The sequence below is a fragment of the Phaethon aethereus genome, assembly GCF_964289735.1.
Source record: "Phaethon aethereus genome assembly, contig: HAP1_SCAFFOLD_108, whole genome shotgun sequence".
NCBI classification, from domain to species: domain Eukaryota; kingdom Metazoa; phylum Chordata; class Aves; order Phaethontiformes; family Phaethontidae; genus Phaethon; species Phaethon aethereus.
Genome location: NW_028113960.1, coordinates 757,512 through 774,277, shown reverse-complemented (window position 1 = coordinate 774,277; position 16,766 = coordinate 757,512). Strand labels below are relative to the sequence as shown.

At 43.9% G+C, this 16,766-nt stretch overlaps 1 protein-coding gene across 1 annotated transcript; it reads left to right on the top strand.

The window, feature by feature from the left end:
• Positions 1-213: 213 nt before the first annotated feature.
• On the top strand, positions 214-16,454 carry LOC309416437 (E3 ubiquitin-protein ligase RBBP6-like; the record flags this gene model as incomplete). Its single annotated transcript, XM_082015986.1, has 15 exons — positions 214-724; positions 2,706-2,805; positions 3,950-3,965; positions 5,284-5,328; positions 6,548-6,636; positions 6,762-6,858; positions 7,694-7,833; positions 8,751-8,923; positions 9,674-9,777; positions 10,225-10,453; positions 12,021-12,078; positions 13,263-13,544; positions 13,913-14,011; positions 15,305-15,783; positions 16,240-16,454. Exons 1-15 carry the CDS (start codon positions 559-561, stop codon positions 16,452-16,454), a joined length of 2,292 nt encoding a protein of 763 aa, XP_081872112.1. The 5' UTR covers positions 214-558.
• Positions 16,455-16,766: the final 312 nt, after the last annotated feature.

Sequence of the window (16,766 nt, the reverse complement as noted above, 5' to 3'; positions counted from 1 at the left end):
CCAGGCAGTGGCAGGCCCAGGGGGGTGACAGGAGGGACACCACAGGCCTGAGGTGTGAACAGGACACCAGGCAGTGGCAGGCCCAGGGGGGTGACAGGAGGGATACCACAGGCCTGGGGTGTGACAGGACACCAGGCAGTGGCAGGCCCAGGGGGGTGACAGGAGGGACAGCACAGGCCTGGGGTGTGACAGGACACCAGGCAGTGGCAGGCCCAGGGGGGTGACAGGAGGGACACCACAGGCCAGGTGAGGCGCGGGGGGGTGCAGTGTTCCGTTGGGCACGCGCAGTGATGCGATCAGGGCAGCCCCTGCGGCTGGCGTCCGTTAAACCGCCAACGGAACGCTGAGGCAGAGGTGCCCGAGTGCCCACAGCGAGTGGTTGGGCCTGGGAGCGCTGCGTGAGAGAGGGAGCAGAGGCCGAGCCGGGGCCGCGGGGGCGTCTCCCCGTCATCCGCCCGCCCGCCCGTCGCTGAGGGCCGCAGGCCGGACTTGTTGCGGGGGTGAGCTCAGACCCCTCGGTCCGCTGTAGTAGACGCCGTCGGGGAGCAGGCCCCGACCATGTCGTGCGTCCACTACAAGTTCTCCTCCAAGCTGAGCTATGACACGGTCACCTTCACCGGCCTCCACATCTCCCTGTGCGACCTCAAGCGCCAGATCATGGGCCGGGAGAAGCTGAAGGCGGCCACCTGTGACCTGCAGATCACCAACGCCCAGACCAAAGAAGGTGCGTGGGGGCGGCGGACGTGGGGGCTCGGGGACTGCCCGGCTGGCAGTGTCACAGACCACCCTGTGATGGCCATGGCCTGTGGGAGCCACGCTCTGCTCTTTGTGGCTCCTCCCCACGTAGCCTGAGTCAGCCTGAGGCCCATCTTGCCAGCCTGCGGGGGGACTGGGAGGGCAAGCGGCGCGGGGGCTTACACGGGGTGGGAAGCGATAATGTGATTTGGCCACGCTCGGTAGCTGTGGCTTGTGTTGGGGGCCTCAGGGCTGTTCTTTTGTAGTTGCTGTTCTGACAACTACCTTCAGATCTGTGCTTTGGGCGCGGAGCAGGCATAGAAGAATGTGTGGTTGATGTGTGATGTACAGGGCTTAGAAATTTTTGCTTTCCTGGAATTCTGCTAGGTAAAATGATAAGGAAATATGGGAGGATATCTTATATTAATAACCTCTCCAGATGTCTTGGAAATCAGGTGGAGAAAGCTGAAAGGGTTGGGAAGAGAACAGGTGGCTACTTTGAAGAAATAAATTGTCTTTGGTGACTTCGTTTTGTGATCACCTTGCTTTACTCCACTGCACTGGAAAACTGGCTTGGTGGCTGTTGCAGCAACTGCTCGCTAGGAACACTTTGGATCAAGAGTGTAGCTGTGAGTTACCATCTGTGCAGACGCTCTAATGGCCTCTCTGCCATGGATGTTCTCCGTATCTAAATGACACCTTGGAATTTCTTGTTAATATCGCTTCTTTTCTACACCAAAGACATTGTCGTTCAGGTGCTATCGAGCATCATTTCACCATATGTCTCTAAGCCTTTTTTTTCCCTGGTACTACGTGTGAACCATATCAGGGCACTACTGAAGTTTTCCGGCAGAACATTTATGGTGACTATACGTAAGAAACGTTCTTAGAGAAGTCATAAATTCTTTTAAACCTAAAAAGTGGTGCTTGATTCTCAGAGATGATAATGGTTTCGTGGTACTTAGTATGATATTTCAGTTTGGTAAGCTGCTGTCTTGACAGGTTTGAATGTGATTACAGGCCTTGGGGTGTGACTTTTCAGAAATAGAAAGATTTGTTGCCAAGTCTCTGCTCGGGGATATTGCTGCCCAGGAGGAAAAGGTTCCTGCTGGGAGATGCCAGTTTTGTCCGAGAGCTGCTAGACTAAGCTGGCATCTGTTAAATTCAAATCAAGCAAACAAAAATTTCCAGGCACTTCAGGAATAGTGCTCCAGCTTTAATCCTTTCCTATTAAAAGAAGAAAAAGAAAGTTAACTTTTTAGTCTGCGTTGTTTGACTTCACCTTTATTAAGGTGCCATCAACCAAAATGAATTCAATTAATCGAGGCAAAGGAAATAGAAATGTATTAAAGCCACTGGTACCACATCCCTTAAGTCTTAAGTCTGCAGTCTTAAGCTGCAAGCCATACGCAGAGGTGGCCGGCTGTCTTCTGTGTTCTGTCGGCCTTGAGCACCAGCAGCGTGGCCGAATCGCTTTTAGTGAACAGCTATGAAAGCAACGGCGCAGAGATTTCAGGCTTTAGCTAAGGGCCTGTTTTGTTGCAGGGCAAGCTTGTCTGACTTCAGATCTGCTTTACACAGGTGAGACTTGGCTGTGCTTTGTTTTTCTCCAAAGATCTCTTGGTTTTGTAGCCTAACAGAAGCAAAAGCCACTTAAGCTAGATCAGGACAGAACCTCATGCGCTAGCAGACTCTCCTTTAGTGACCTTTGGGAGCATTTTGCTGTTGGCATTCACGCTCTCTCAAAAAAAACTGGAAAAGATTGTGCTGCTTGCGTTTGGTTCTCAAACCTGAAGATTTCTTGGAATGTACTGCTAGTGTGCTGAGACGATAAAAATGCACCGTTACATCTGAAATCTGGCTTTTCTATCTGCAAAGGGCTTCCCTCTCTGCCGCGCTGTGTAATTACATATTCATATACATTCTTATGAATTGACTAATGTTTTTTTCTGCATTTATGTTGTTTTCAGAATACACAGAGGCTAATGCCCTGATTCCTAAGAACTCATCAGTAATTGTGAGAAGAATCCCTGTCGGAGCAGTTAAAGCTACCAGCAAAACATACGTTCTGTAGGTATCCATAAAGCACTGTGTTCTGTGTTAGTCGTTTCCATGTGTTACCTTTTCTAATTGATGTTCGTTTCCAGAGGCACTCAGATTGTATCTTTCTGGTTAAAGCTGCTGTTACTTTTTGTTGTAATGGGGTAGATTTTATTGTTCCTGTCCCAAAGTAAACTTATGCTTTTCGGCCTGCTGGGACATGGGGTTCAAACTCCAACAACGGTAACTGTTAAGAATGATTCTATTTGGTTTGATCTTGGGGTTGTTTTTTCTGAGCGCCAAGTTTTCGATGCTGTTTCCTCTACGTGGAGAGATTCCTTGTTACACGTGTTTGCTTGTCTTGCTTTTAGAGTGAAGACAGGTACGCATTGGAGTGTAAACTTAGAATTTGTTCCCATCTCAGAAGAGTCTGATTCTCAGTGTTTCTGCGTCTATTTGGGGCAGGGGGGTGGCATATGGCAGGTATCCTTATGCCCCAAATCTGGTGTTTTTGCATACTAGCTAGAGGGGAAAGACCAAGGGTTGCCAGCTCTGCTGATGGGACACTTGGGATGATGCAGGAATTATTTGTTAACTACATCGATGGCTGCATGTCTCATTCATGATGATCTGCAGGCAGATACAGATCAATGAGTATGTGGAATCTCAGCAAGTTCCCAGATGTAATAAATATTTCCCCAAATACTGTAGCATTTTCAAGGTTATCTTAAAGCAAATTCTGGCAATTAAGTCCTTTTTTTTTTTTTATTTCCCCACAGGACTCCTAAATCGCAGAAAATCCTAGGCACTGCCTTCAGGTGACATTTCTACTACTATTTTTAGTCACCATGTTTAAGACACAAAACTGTAGTACAGACTTCATATTTTTGATACTTACGTAGCAGAGACAAAATATCTGAGGCACTTTGGTGTTCTATTTCTGTAAGTCTTAGAGTAATTTTCTGACAAAGTAGAAATGGGCTTTTTGGGCTTTTTTTAGTTGCACTGAAGGTACCAAGAGAGAGCCGTTTATGCGTATGAATACGTTTCCACATGCACTAGACTATCAGCACATCACGTTTTGATGTTCAAGTTCTGTAATCTGTTGTCACTGCTGTATGTTGGGCACAAGGGCTTTCTTTTAAGTTCTGATCACTTTTATTTCTTCTTCCAGATGTCAAACTGAGCCAGTGAGTGGAATATCAAGAGGCGTATGTAAAACACCATCTCACACTTTTTTCTACACACTGCACTTAATTCTGATCAATGTAGCCTTGTGTTAATTTCCCCAACATTAACCTAATATATTTTCCACTAAAACATAGATGCTGTATGTACAATGTATTTGATTCAGCATCATATAAATTTTATTCTACGTTTCTAAAAAACTAAGCAGTGATTCGGATATCTTTCTTGATGATGTTTTACTAGTGTCAGCTTAACTGCTGCTTGTGGCATCATAGAATTCAATATTCTGGAAAAGGAACCAGATGAGAGCTACCCTTTTGACTTGTGGAAAAACCGCATGTCATCTTAGATCCCAGTAAATGCCGCAGTCTGTTGCTGACTGGTGGCCTGAGGACTTCATTCCTGCAAGCTGTTGCAGGAGGTAGCTGGGAGGGAGGAGTGTGGTTGCAAAGGAGAAAAAAAAGAATCCCAGGATTGTGCTCTGAATCCATGTTTTCGTCATCATTAAGACTTGGTTTTGGTCTGCTGGCAAGGAGAAGAATATTAAATTCTCACACTTCCCAATCTAATTTGCGTAGTGTGGCCTGCGGTCTAATACACGACAAGAAATCCATTTTCTCAGTTTTTATAGGCTACTCTGTCATGGCAGACACCTTAATTTCAATAATTTGAGCAGCTTATTTTTTTTCTTGATAAAGTGGTGGCTTTCTTTTATGGCGGATGCTTTGGAGTGGTGTTTGCATTTGGGTTTTGTGGGGTGTGGTGAGCCTGGCATTTTTAAACTTATGGAGAGGAGAGGCAGAGTTCCTGTTTCAGGGCTGATGTGCCCATGCTTGATTTTGACAGGCAACTAGGCTGTGTTCATACTGGCATAGCCGTGTGCATTTATAAATGATGAGACGCTGATTGATTTACAAACTGCACTGAAAATAAGTTTTCTGTAGTGATGCTTCCTTTTCCAAGAAACATAAATATTGTTTTAGAATCCCTTTTAGCGGACAGTTGACAGCTTCCTTACCCCTTGGACTTTTAAGCAGTTGTGAGCATTTGACAAGGCTCCCTCCCTGAGACATTCTGGAGCAATACATAATCTCAAGCGGCTTTGGTTGTTTTAGTTTCTTCTCTTTAACCACATAGGCACTCCTAAGCTGTCGTGGGTTTGGACTTTGTTTTGAACACAGGCAAATGACACTAGGTTGGAAATGCGTATTTCAGTGATGCTCAGAGGATATAGTGCAGAATTTCCGACTACCGTAGAGGTTAACTATTGCTAGGTTTTGATTGTAAAACTTAAAGATGTTTTTAATTTTTTGTGAACAGAGTGATGACTCTTCTGCACCTCTTTCTCTGGCCCAGCTGGTTAAGGTATATATTTTTTTTTTCTTGTGAAATACATAAAAAAAAAAGTGTTTGCTTCACATTTTTAAATTGAACACTGATCTATAGCAGGATAACTGTTGTAATGGGAAGAAAACTGTAATGTAGTTTTTAATTATTTATTTTAACTTTAAAGCCTGTGTAGCTGTTGATAGTATCCTGTGAAGAGCAGTTCCCACTTTGGGAAGATCGAAGGGGAGCACCTTATCAGCCTCCACATAGTGTTGCAGTATGACTCAGCTTCAAGACACAAAGCAGCAGCCTTGCAGAAGCTGTTGACTTGTTCACACATTTCGTTAGGTTTACATTGGAAACGAACACAATGTTCACAGAAGAACTGAATTGGCTCTTGGTTATGGACATCTTGGGGGCGGTTGCAACAGCCAAAGTAGAAGCGTTTCTGTCGCATGGGCAATGGCATGGCTATTTTTGAATTTCTAGTCATAGTTATAGATCCGTTCTTGGAATGCTGCACAATTTCATAAATTGCAGTATATCTAGAGTGGACAACACGGTCTAATTTGTTGGGGCACAGACAGTGTAGATTGTGAAAATGTTCCTAGTTACATCAGTTGATATGAAGAATTTAGCAGGGGGGAACGTGCAGTTTGGACTGCCTACAGCACGAGTGGTCCAATTTCTACTGAAAAGAGTCTTTTGTCTTGCTGAGGGGCTCTAAAAAGCTTGAATCTCTGTAATGCTTCTGTGTGTGAAGCTGAATTTCAGCAAGCAAAACCAACTTCCCTGACCTTTAAGTTGTGTATCCTTCTGATGCTGCAAATGTAAACAATGGTACTTGCCTTCATCTTTCTCAATTCAATGTACAGTGGCTGTCTTCTCCTTCAAATAGACTGGAGCTTAAAGATCCCTTTAATAATAGCGGCAGGTCTAACTTTTTCTGTGCATAGCTTCAGTCCACTTGGAAGAAAACTGGAGTAGGTGCACAAGTCTTTATAAGGTCCAACCTGAGCCTAAGGTTTTGAGTGCCCAAGAATGCTCTTTTCAAGTAGGTTAACAGGCACATAAGCATCATTTCATGGTGTAAGGACTCCCCAGAACACTTTCAGCACAACTATTTTTTATATAAGCAACTGTTTTCAGGCAACCTCAGCTAGTGTTGTGCTGCTCTGTACAGGCTTGGGTGAGTGGTGTTGTCTTTGGCTGTGTTTCTAATGTGCCTCTCAAACGATTACTTGTTAAACAACAGACTGCCAATCTGGCTGAAGCCAATGCTGCCGAAGAAGATAAAATAAAAGCCATGATGATCCAGTCTTGCCGTGAATATGATCCAGCCAAGTAAGTGTGGATAATGTCAAATCCGATCTTTGGCGATGATGGAAAACCTGTAAACTTGTTGGTTTTAACAAACATGGATTTAACACATGCATCCTTTTTCTTTTTTTTCCCCAAAACACCTTTAGTTACACAAAGAAAGCCTTGGGTCCACCACTGACATCATATACTTGCTTTGGTTGTGGAAAACCTGGCCACTGTGTAAAGAACTGCCCAACAAAGGGGGTAAGATTGCGGGGGACTTCTGGTGTGACTTACTTTTAAATTTTTTCCCTTGGCAGTTCCGTAACAAATACATGAATACTCATGTTAAGAATTGTTTCTTTTGGGGTGAAATTCAGAGGTCATGTGGCAATGTTGCAAAGCCCTTTACAATTCACGGGAAACCTGGAGTTATAAATGTAACATTTTCTTCCTTCTAGGCCATGGACATTACATATGTCCATAGATCTTTCTCCACACACTGCCATGCATATTTTATACATTTCAATTTTATTGGAAATTTTTCTGGTTTCAATGCTTTTTAATGACAGTTCACAGTTTTCAGTAGTTTGTAAAAACCCAAGATGTTTCTGTCGACCCCATCCGTTCAATGTTTGCGTGTTTTAGTTACACAAGCACCTGGCTGAGTAGCCATGCCGTTTGACATCAGTTGCTGAATGTATATGCGTGAGATATGAATTCCACCTTCACTAGAGAAGGTGAATCTCAGTTTCTCAGTGTCGGATTCAGAGAACCAAGTTAAGCTCTCACTCTGAACTGCGCTTTAAGGAGGAGTGGGGTTGTGTCTCTTCTCCGAGTGGATGGTGAGCCAAGGGATATTTCACCCTTAAGGAACCTGACGTTAAGCCAAAGGATGTTGACCGAGTTCAAAACACTGCTCAAGCCTTTGGGACACCCTGGCTATATTCCTTTAGGAAGAAAGGTATTTTAGTTGAGCAAGCCTTACACTGGGTAAAAGGAGAGGATTAAAGGCTTTTGCTGCTGAAAATCATCATTGAAATGTCCTTTTAAGGGTGGGTCTTAAGATGAGAGATATCTGCACTTCTTTTCTTAACAGGACAGAATTTTTGAGTCTGTTCCGAGAATTAAAAGGAGCACAGGAATTCCGAGGAGTTTCCTGATGGAGGTGAAAGATCCCAGTATAAAGGGCGCTATGCTGACAAGCACTGGGAAATACGCCATACCAATTATTAGTGCGTAAGTATGGGATTAATGGGACTGAGCAGAAAGGGAACGAGAGAAACCATGCGTGTGTGTCCGAGTGGCAATGCAAGCAAGTTGGCCAGCGTCTGTAATTACGAGGGAGGAAGCACCGTCATTGTATCATTGCCTTAAAATCTGTGATACTTTCTAATATGGAAATAGACTGGTCCTGCTGTTCACACCCCTGGAAGTTGGTTCAACTTGTGGTACACCTAGAATCTGTAGGTCTGCAGAAGATTTCACTAGTGCTTACCGTTGGAGTCATTCTCCTCGAAAGCTCGTTTTGCTTCTCTTTGACGTTTCAAAGGCTTCTTGCCCAATTTAACAAATAGCTGTGTGAGTGAGATTTCCTCCCCCTCTGGCTTTGATCAAATCTCATGTGTGAACCAGACGGATGTTTTCCTGTTTTGCTTTACCCTAAGAAAATCCTACTGTGTGGTGACAAGAGTGGCTGAGAAGAAATGCACTTGGTAGCACTTCTGTTTGTGGCTGTCATGGATCTCCTTTTGTAGAAGCTGAGACATAGTTTTCTTTTATTCATAAAGTGTATTTAATCAGAGACTCACTTGATCCTGAGCCTGCAATTTACATTGACCCTCTGGCAGAGGAGAGGTGGGATTCATTTCAGCTGATTTCTGGATGTTGAAAAATGATTTTTCTAGTCTGAGCCAATCTCTTAGTTGATCCCATGAATGGGAGAGTTCTGCAGAAGGAAAATTGTTCCCCCTCCCTCTTCTGGTGTGGTGGTCAAAGAGAAGTAGTTGAAACTAAATGCCTACGCTTTAGAAGGCTAATGTGGAGTGAGAAGAATGCCATCTATTTTATCTTCCTTGCGGAAAATCCAAAGCTTGGAAAAGTTCTCCTTTGCCCATCTTTCACTTGTTGTTTTTCCTTCCCCGCCCCGCCTCCAGGGAAGCGTATGCTAGAGGAAAGAAGGAAAAGCCTCCCTTTTCACCAGAGGAGCCGTCCTCCTCCTCCTCCTCAGATGCTCCTATTCCGGAGGAGTTGTTATGTCTCATTTGCAAAGAGGTCATGAGTGACGCAGCTGTTACTCCCTGCTGTGGAAACAGTTACTGTGACGAATGTAAGTCTTACTCCCACGGTTGTTAACTCAAAACATGGCATCTGACCTTCCGAAGGCAGAACTGGGAGAGAACGAAATTACTTGGTTACCCGTTCTGTTTGATACCTGAGTATACCCAGAACGGGAGAGGACCCTGCTCATGCAAAGGGCAGAAAAAAAAGGCAGAAAGCTTTTTTCCCTGGTTACGTGTCTAGTTAAACCCTCTGTACATGTGGAAGGATGACTCTGAGAAGAATGTGTAACCGTGCAGGTGATTACAGTATGAGATACTGAATGCATTTAGTTTGTCCCCAGCCCTTTCTCTCATGCAAAATTCTATAGCCTGCTCTGGTGACTTATTGTGGTCTGCAACAAACGGAGAGTTGGGCGTTTAATCCACATTCTTCTCCACAGGAGAGTTGGTGAAATCCTTCAGAACTTGAATCTATGAACGGTTTTTTGAGATGTGTTTTATTCATCAACCTTGAGGTTGGTGACTTCTCACTGTCCTGCACAGTGGAAAGACCAGTCCAAACATCAAGACACAGCCTACTCTACAGCGTCCAAGTAACAACAGTGAAATATCAACACTGCTTAGTTATTTGCTGCATGCTGGACATTTTTTACACTATTGGACATTTACCGCTTCAGGCTCTCAGTTCAAGACTGTATTCACCCATTAATCATATACGTGTTTTTATAATTGATTAGAACCCCAACATTTTCCTTAGTTTTGCTGAAAACTCTTTTGACGGTTCTCATTATTCACAGGTATTAGAACAGCATTACTGGAATCTGAGGAACATACATGCCCAACGTGTCATCAAACAGACGTTTCTCCCGATGCTTTAACTGCCAACAAGTTGTTACGCCAGGTGACATGCTGACATTTATGTAAACTGTTTGTTAGACAGGTCTATTTGTGAAAAGCTGAAAGGGAAGAAAATACTCGTTTACATCTCCTTAAGCAAGGCTAAATGGAATAAGGCTAAATTTACTTTTCAGAGACGTTATCTGGTGTTAGAGAAGCTTACAACCCTTTAGAGAGAATCTGGCAAATTCAGGTCACACTTTTGCTTAACGTGATTGCCTCACTTTCAAATTTGGTGTTAACGCTGAGGTACTGTAAATAGAGATACTCTGCGTTACCCATCGTTAGGGTCAGTGTTTCACCTGATGTCTTCCTATACCTGTATGTTGATTGATTTTAGGATTGATAATGTTTACAGGAACACACAAGTAATTTTGCTCTGGGGAGGCTTTTGTTCGTACATCTACTGAAGTTTCATAGTGCCTTTCTGTATGTGTTTTTCTGCCTCTAGGCTGTGAACAACTTCAATAATGGAACTGGCTACAGAGAGCAGATTCAGCAGCAACATGAGCAGCAGCCGCCACCTCCACCACCTCCACCACCACTAATGAGACAAACAAGAGCGCACAACATGCAGCCTCAGCTCCGGCCAGCAGTTTCCAGACAGCAGGACCCACTAATGACTCCATTAGCATCCCTGGCTCCTCATTCTGCTGCTGCTTTGTCATCGTTGGCCTCTGGTCAGTCCTCTGTGGCCGTTGGGCTGCCAGTAAATCCGTCTTCTGTCGTCACCTCTGGTCTCCCTCCAGCAGTGTCCCTGTCTCTCTGTGCTGAACAGCCGGACGGACCTCTTTGGTAAGTAAATCTGTAGATCAACAGGGATATAAAGGACACTAAAATGCTCAAGTTAGATTCTTCTTCTTGTTGAGCTTCTCCACTAGCTATTTATCTATCGGTAGTGACAGTTCCCGATACTAGTGGAAGTTCTGGTTTTTGTATTTACTTTGAGTGAGGACACTTTGATAACTCGGATCATGCAAGGATTTTCTCAGAAGTATTTCTTGCTTAGTTCCCTTATCAGTCATCGGCTACCAGTTTTACCCTGAAAGAGGCACATTTTGCCCAGGGGCCCTTTGGTTTTATGTGGCTAGCAATTCCTAAAGGAGCCCTCTAATTATGTCAAAGCTTCTTGAGTGCATTAATTTCTCTCTAGTACGGAGGAAGCAACAGTTTCATGAAACCTGTAAAAGCACAATTAGAGCTAAAACTGAGCAGGTGTTTTCCTATTACTTTTTTCTACAGTATTTCTACCATCAATCTTACGATAAGTCAGAGTCATCCTCAGTAACACAAAGGGCAGTCGGTGACGCGTGCTGACCTGGCTAATAAACACTGAAACGCCGTAACTTTGAAGTATTTACAAACATGAAAGTCTGAGTTTGCAGCCCGGTGAAGTCACATGAAAAGACATGAAAGATCTGTACGATTGTTTAGGCCTTGTGGCCTTTCAGCTTTATGCCTGGGCTGCAAATAGCCTCTCTGTCCAGAAGACTGTCAGGCTCAGCTGTAGCGTTGAATGCAAAGAACCGCAATTCAGAAGAACCTCTAAGGCAGCCTCTGCACTCGCGCATAAACATTTCCTCATAGAATTTCAGTTCTCGCGTCTTCCAAAATGGAGATTCAGTGTGTGACTTGTATGTGCTCTAACCCTTTCACGTGCAGCTAGCTTAAGAAGATATTTTTCCAGTGAGCTTTCTCTTGGCATGCCAGTAGTCCAAATCGACTTCTTTCCAGTCTTCATTAAGAATGGGCCAACTTCACATCTGTAAATCTGATGAAGATTTTTTAAATTTTTTTTCCCATTAACAGTAGTCAGCCTTTTCTCACCTTGGACTTGCTATTTCCAGTAGCACTTGAAAATGCTGTTTGAATAATAACTTTTTTTTTTTTTTTTGTAGTGATGCTGATACTGTGTTACCTCCTGCTGCTCTGGTGACTGCTACTGAACTTCTGAAATTTCCCTCTCTGTCAACCAGCAGCTTGTTGGAAGAGGAGGTCAGTTTTCTTTCAAATGATGCAGTGACTGTTGCCTTTTAGTGGAGCTTAATTTCTATCTGTTTGCATGTATTGACAAGGGCGATCATGTTCCTGCACTAAGGCAACCAGCGATCCCAAGTCTTCTGGGCCCCCAAGGGCAATCAGTACCCTCAACCGGTAAGTCACTATAACTTTAGAATTTCTTTTAAAAAGCTGTCTTAAGATAAACTAAATGGGATTTTTCTCTTTTTCCTCTCCCTACGCCAAAAGCTCATGCAATCACAGGCAGCACAGCTGGCTCAGCTGGTGGCAGACCAGGCTGGCAACGGTAAGTATTCTACAGAAATCCGGTATATTACGACCCGTAACCTGTTCAACGAGGCCGTAACACTTAACTTAGACAACAGCTGATTTATAATGGAGTAAGTATGCCCAGATAGTTGTGGAGAATACAAGTGGTGATTAATTTTTAAAGGGCTTAATTTGATTTGGCTTTGACAAAGGGGATCTGTGCTTGCAGTAGGAGTATTTAAAGTAAAACTCCAGTACGTGATTGAAAAGAGGACTCTGAAAAAGGAACAGTTTTTGAGGGAACCAGCAGTACATCTGAAAATGAAATATAACTAAAGGATTGGGTGGAAAGCCACCCTTTTGATTACTGACTGAACAGACCTGAAGACATTGATTTCCCAATACAAATCAGCCTCCAACATTCTTTATTTCACAACTTAGCGGATACTGGTGGAGCAAATTCTTGGAAAAGTCAAGGCTGTTATTTGATGACAATTTTGAATTTCTTCAATGTTCTCATCTCAACGAGCCAAGGTGCTTTCTCTCAGTGGGAGAGAGATGTTTGTTTGATCTATTATTGCCGTGTCAAGTTAGTCCTTCCTTTTGGTACGCCTTTGTTAGAGATCGGTTGTAAGCGTGCATTGTGTGTATGATGTCTTAAAGATAAAGCACAACAAAAGCCAGGATGATTCCACAGATTTCCTAAAACTCTCAAATTCAGTAAGCAAGAAAATAACAATTCAGGGACAAGAACAGGCCAAAGACATCATCATGAGGCAAGACCACAGGAGATGCCTGTGGAAGAAGCTAAAAGAAGTTTGAGAGAAGATTAGTTAATATTTGTGCAGTACTTTGAGGATCAGAAGTGTGATCTTCAGTAGTAAGTATAAGCAGTAAGTACATCAAGGAGTGGCAGAGGAGCGGTGGGTGCTTGGCACATGGGACATGGGAGTGTCTTTTAAGCACGGGCAGCTTCCATCCACGGTCACAAAGCGGAGTATAAGGGGAGAAGACTGCGGGAGCTGTTGTGGGCGAGGGTCTGGAAGGCAAGCGTGAGGATCAAGAAGGGAGCGTAGTCTCAAGTGAAGGGAAAGCAGGGAGAAAAATGCTGAAGTTGAGGGTAGGAAGTGCTCGCCACCAGGCTGTCACTTCATTCGCTTTCCTCTTTACAATCAGGGCAGAGTGTGACAAAGAGTGACACATGTTTTTGGGTTTCTTCAGAAGTTCAAATCGAGGACGCCTGCGCAGTGGACGTTCCCAAAGGACTCACGCCCCAACAGAAGCAGCATCAACATCCGTCGTCGTGCCTGTGCCTCCAGCTCCCTTATACCCTCCACCACCCCATGCACTTCCTTCAGGATATCCTCCAGCTCCTGCCAACATGTCATCAGCTTGGGTAGCAACAGCAGTGCCAAGGGCTCATGCAAATACCATCCTCATGACACAAGCACCTCCTTTATCAAGGGAGGAGTTTTACCGAGAACAGCAGAGACTGCAAGAGGAGTAAGTATTTGGCTCAATGAAGTTGCCTTGGTTTTCGTTGTTGTATTTCAATAGCATATCAGACTGCAGTTACACCACAGTGCACCTGACATCAACAAAATGCAAGAATCGTCACGGTGTCATAATGTCATGTCCTTTTTCTTTGCAAAGGGTAAACATGCAAAACTGAGACAAGACAAATGTAGTTCTAAAATATTGGCTAAAAATTGTAGGTATTCTAAACTGGTCTTCCTTCGATGTTAGCTGTTCACCTTTTGCATTTGCATGCAGTAGGCATTTTCTCCTAGTGGCCATGTTGTGTTTCTTGATGTCTTTTGGTAACGAAGGTCAAACTACAATGGTAGTAAAGGTCAAACTTGTTTTCACAGGGAAAAGAAAAAGTCCAAACCTGATGAGTTTACAAAGGATGAGTTTGCTAAGGAAGTGATGGAATATAACAAGGTTCGAAAGGGGCGTTCGGTTTCCAGGTACGTGCTTTACATGTCCATTATGGAGAAGCAGAATGTCTGGAAGAATCAGGAGGCATTTCACTCCACCGCTCTGTCGTTAGAGGGATGGGATGATCCCAGGGATTAGCAGCGACAGGAGTGCATTCCTAGCTCAAATAAGGCAGAGATTACAGTTGACTGGCAGTTATAATTTGGCAGCAGTTGTTAAGGAACAGGTTTCTCCTTTAGTAAAGCTTCTCTGTAATGGCATCCTTCACCGCCTGACAGCCTTGAGGAGGCCAGAAATTGAAGAGGTGTAGTTGCTGGATTTTCTGCATCTCCCTATTCTGCTTGTAACCATTTCCTCAAAGCACTTTGGAGGAGATCTGTGAGAGACATTGTCTTCATCTCCTCTTCTGTTTACCACATGTGGGTACACAGAGAGATTTCAAGCTGGACTGCAAACTGGTGGCTTATGCTAGTATGGTTCTGACCTTGTAAAATTTGTCTCATGACTCACACTTGTTTGTAAGGAAATCTTGAATTGCTGAAGGACTTATAGAGGAGGGAAGATGCTCATGAACGTCTGCGGAATGATGCGAAAGGGTTCTTTAAAAAATAATAAAAGAACTCCTTGTGAAGAAAAACCTCAGGGTAGCTGATGTTTTCTATCCCCAAAAGTCACTTGGGCAGGAGTGCTGAAAAGCTCTCTCTTGCTCATGCTGCCAGTATCTGTCCTAGAGTAATGGCATTGAGTCATCCTAGTCAAGGCTGAGTTCAGAAGCTTTTCGAGATGATTTCTCTTGAAATGCAGTCACTATCCCTGGTTAGAGCTAGAGGTATGTGTAAGATTTTGCTAGCACATCTGGCCAGAAGTGTTGATTAAAGACAACTGGACGTAAGAATTTTGCATCCCATACAAATTGCCAAAGAAGTAGTGAAGTTAAATAGTCCAAGCAGCATTTTAACATTGATCTTTACTGTATTAATGCTACATCGTGTTCTCTCGATGTTTGATACTGCACGGTAGCCATGAAGACTTGCTCTTTTTGCATCTGACTGCAACAAAAGGGATTTGCACTGCGTGTAGTGGTTGAGGAGTGAAGAATGTGCACGTTCATGTCCCAGTAGAGGCCAGTATACAGCACCTTAAATCAATCAATAGCCAAAGGAAATCTGGGAGGAAAATGCTGGGGAGAGTAACTGTTTTGAATTAACTTCATCTGGTTTTTTGTGTTCTGGTTTTTTTAAGGTCCAACTCTCCAAAAAGCTGAGGAGAGTAACTGTTTTGAATTAACTTGATCAATTTTTTTGTGTTGTGTTTTTTTTAAGGTCCAACTCTCCCTGTAGTACTTCATCTTCCTCTACAAGTTCGCATACCTACTCCAAGTCAAGAACAGGTTCTTCCTACTCTTGCTCGTACTCTCGATCATTTAGTCGTTCCCATTCTCGCTCCTACTCACGATCACCACCATATCCAAGAAGAGGCAAAGGGAAGAGTCACAAGAGCTATCATTCCTGGTCAAGGCCACATGGTTATCACCGGTCGAGGTCAAAGTCACCCCCACACAGAAGACACCATTCACGGTCAAGGTCTCCAGTAGTCCGAGGCCAATCTCCCAGGAAATGGACTATATCTCAAGGGGAAGGAGGAAGGGAGTATTTTAACCGATACAGACAAGTTCCACCGTATGATATGAAAGCTTCCGATGGCAGATCTATTGACTTTGGAGATCCATTTGGAGAGCAAGGATACGGAGAATGGGAAACGAACTACAGAGAGTGGTGTGAAAAGTTTTACAAGGGCAATGGTGTTGGTGCTCAACTTCATCCTCCAGTAAAGAGAGGGAACTTTTCTCCAGACTGCTTTGGTCCACCTGGGACCAGACGAGAGTATTCGCCATATGCTTGGGGACATAGGGAGGATTATCCTGTGGGGCATAGGCAGCGCAGCTGTAATAGAGCTGGAAATTACCCTGAACAACCTTCCGGAAGAGAGAGCCGTGGCAACAAAGAGAGGGAGATGCAAAATCCACGTGGAGATGACAAAGGAAATAAACCTAAAAAACACCAGGAGAGAAGGAAAGAGGATGCGAATGAAGGCTTTCTCAATGCTGAGTTGCTAGAAGGTGCGAGAAAACCAAGAGAGCCAGTTACAGGAGAAGTTGTTCAAAGGGACTCATTGTTCATGCTCCCAAGCAGAGATGATGCCACCCCTGAGATGAGGGATGAGCATTTGGGAGCAGATTCTATGGCTTTCAAACCAGGGTCTAAAAAGAAGAAAGAGAAGGATGAGCGAAAAGCAAAACCTGGCAAGACAAAGCGGGAAGCAGAAGTGGCTGTTCCTCCTCAGAAGGACAATATAAGAAAACGAGCTAAAGCTTCCCAAGTGAAGGTGGACAGCGAGCGTGAAAAATCTCCTCAAATGGAACCTCCTGTGAAACAAGTGAAGGAGGACATGCCAAAGACAGACAATGTTTAAACATCTTCCTCTCAAAAGGATGCGAAGACTCTTGGTACCCCACAGAAAATTCATCCAAAAGTGATAGAAAATCACCCAGAAACTAGACCAGTCGTGGAGGAAAAGGCAAAGAAAGACCAACCAAAATAAACCAACTCAGAGCAGAGGACAGGGAGAGGTCATTCAGCAATTACAATCAGAGGCTAAACAGCCTCAACTTGGGAAAATTATTTTAAATTCTTGCCAACCAAAATCAGAGTAGGATAATGAGAAATAAGACGAAATCTTAAAACATATCCCCCCCATCCCTCCCTGCTTCCTGGGCTGTCACAA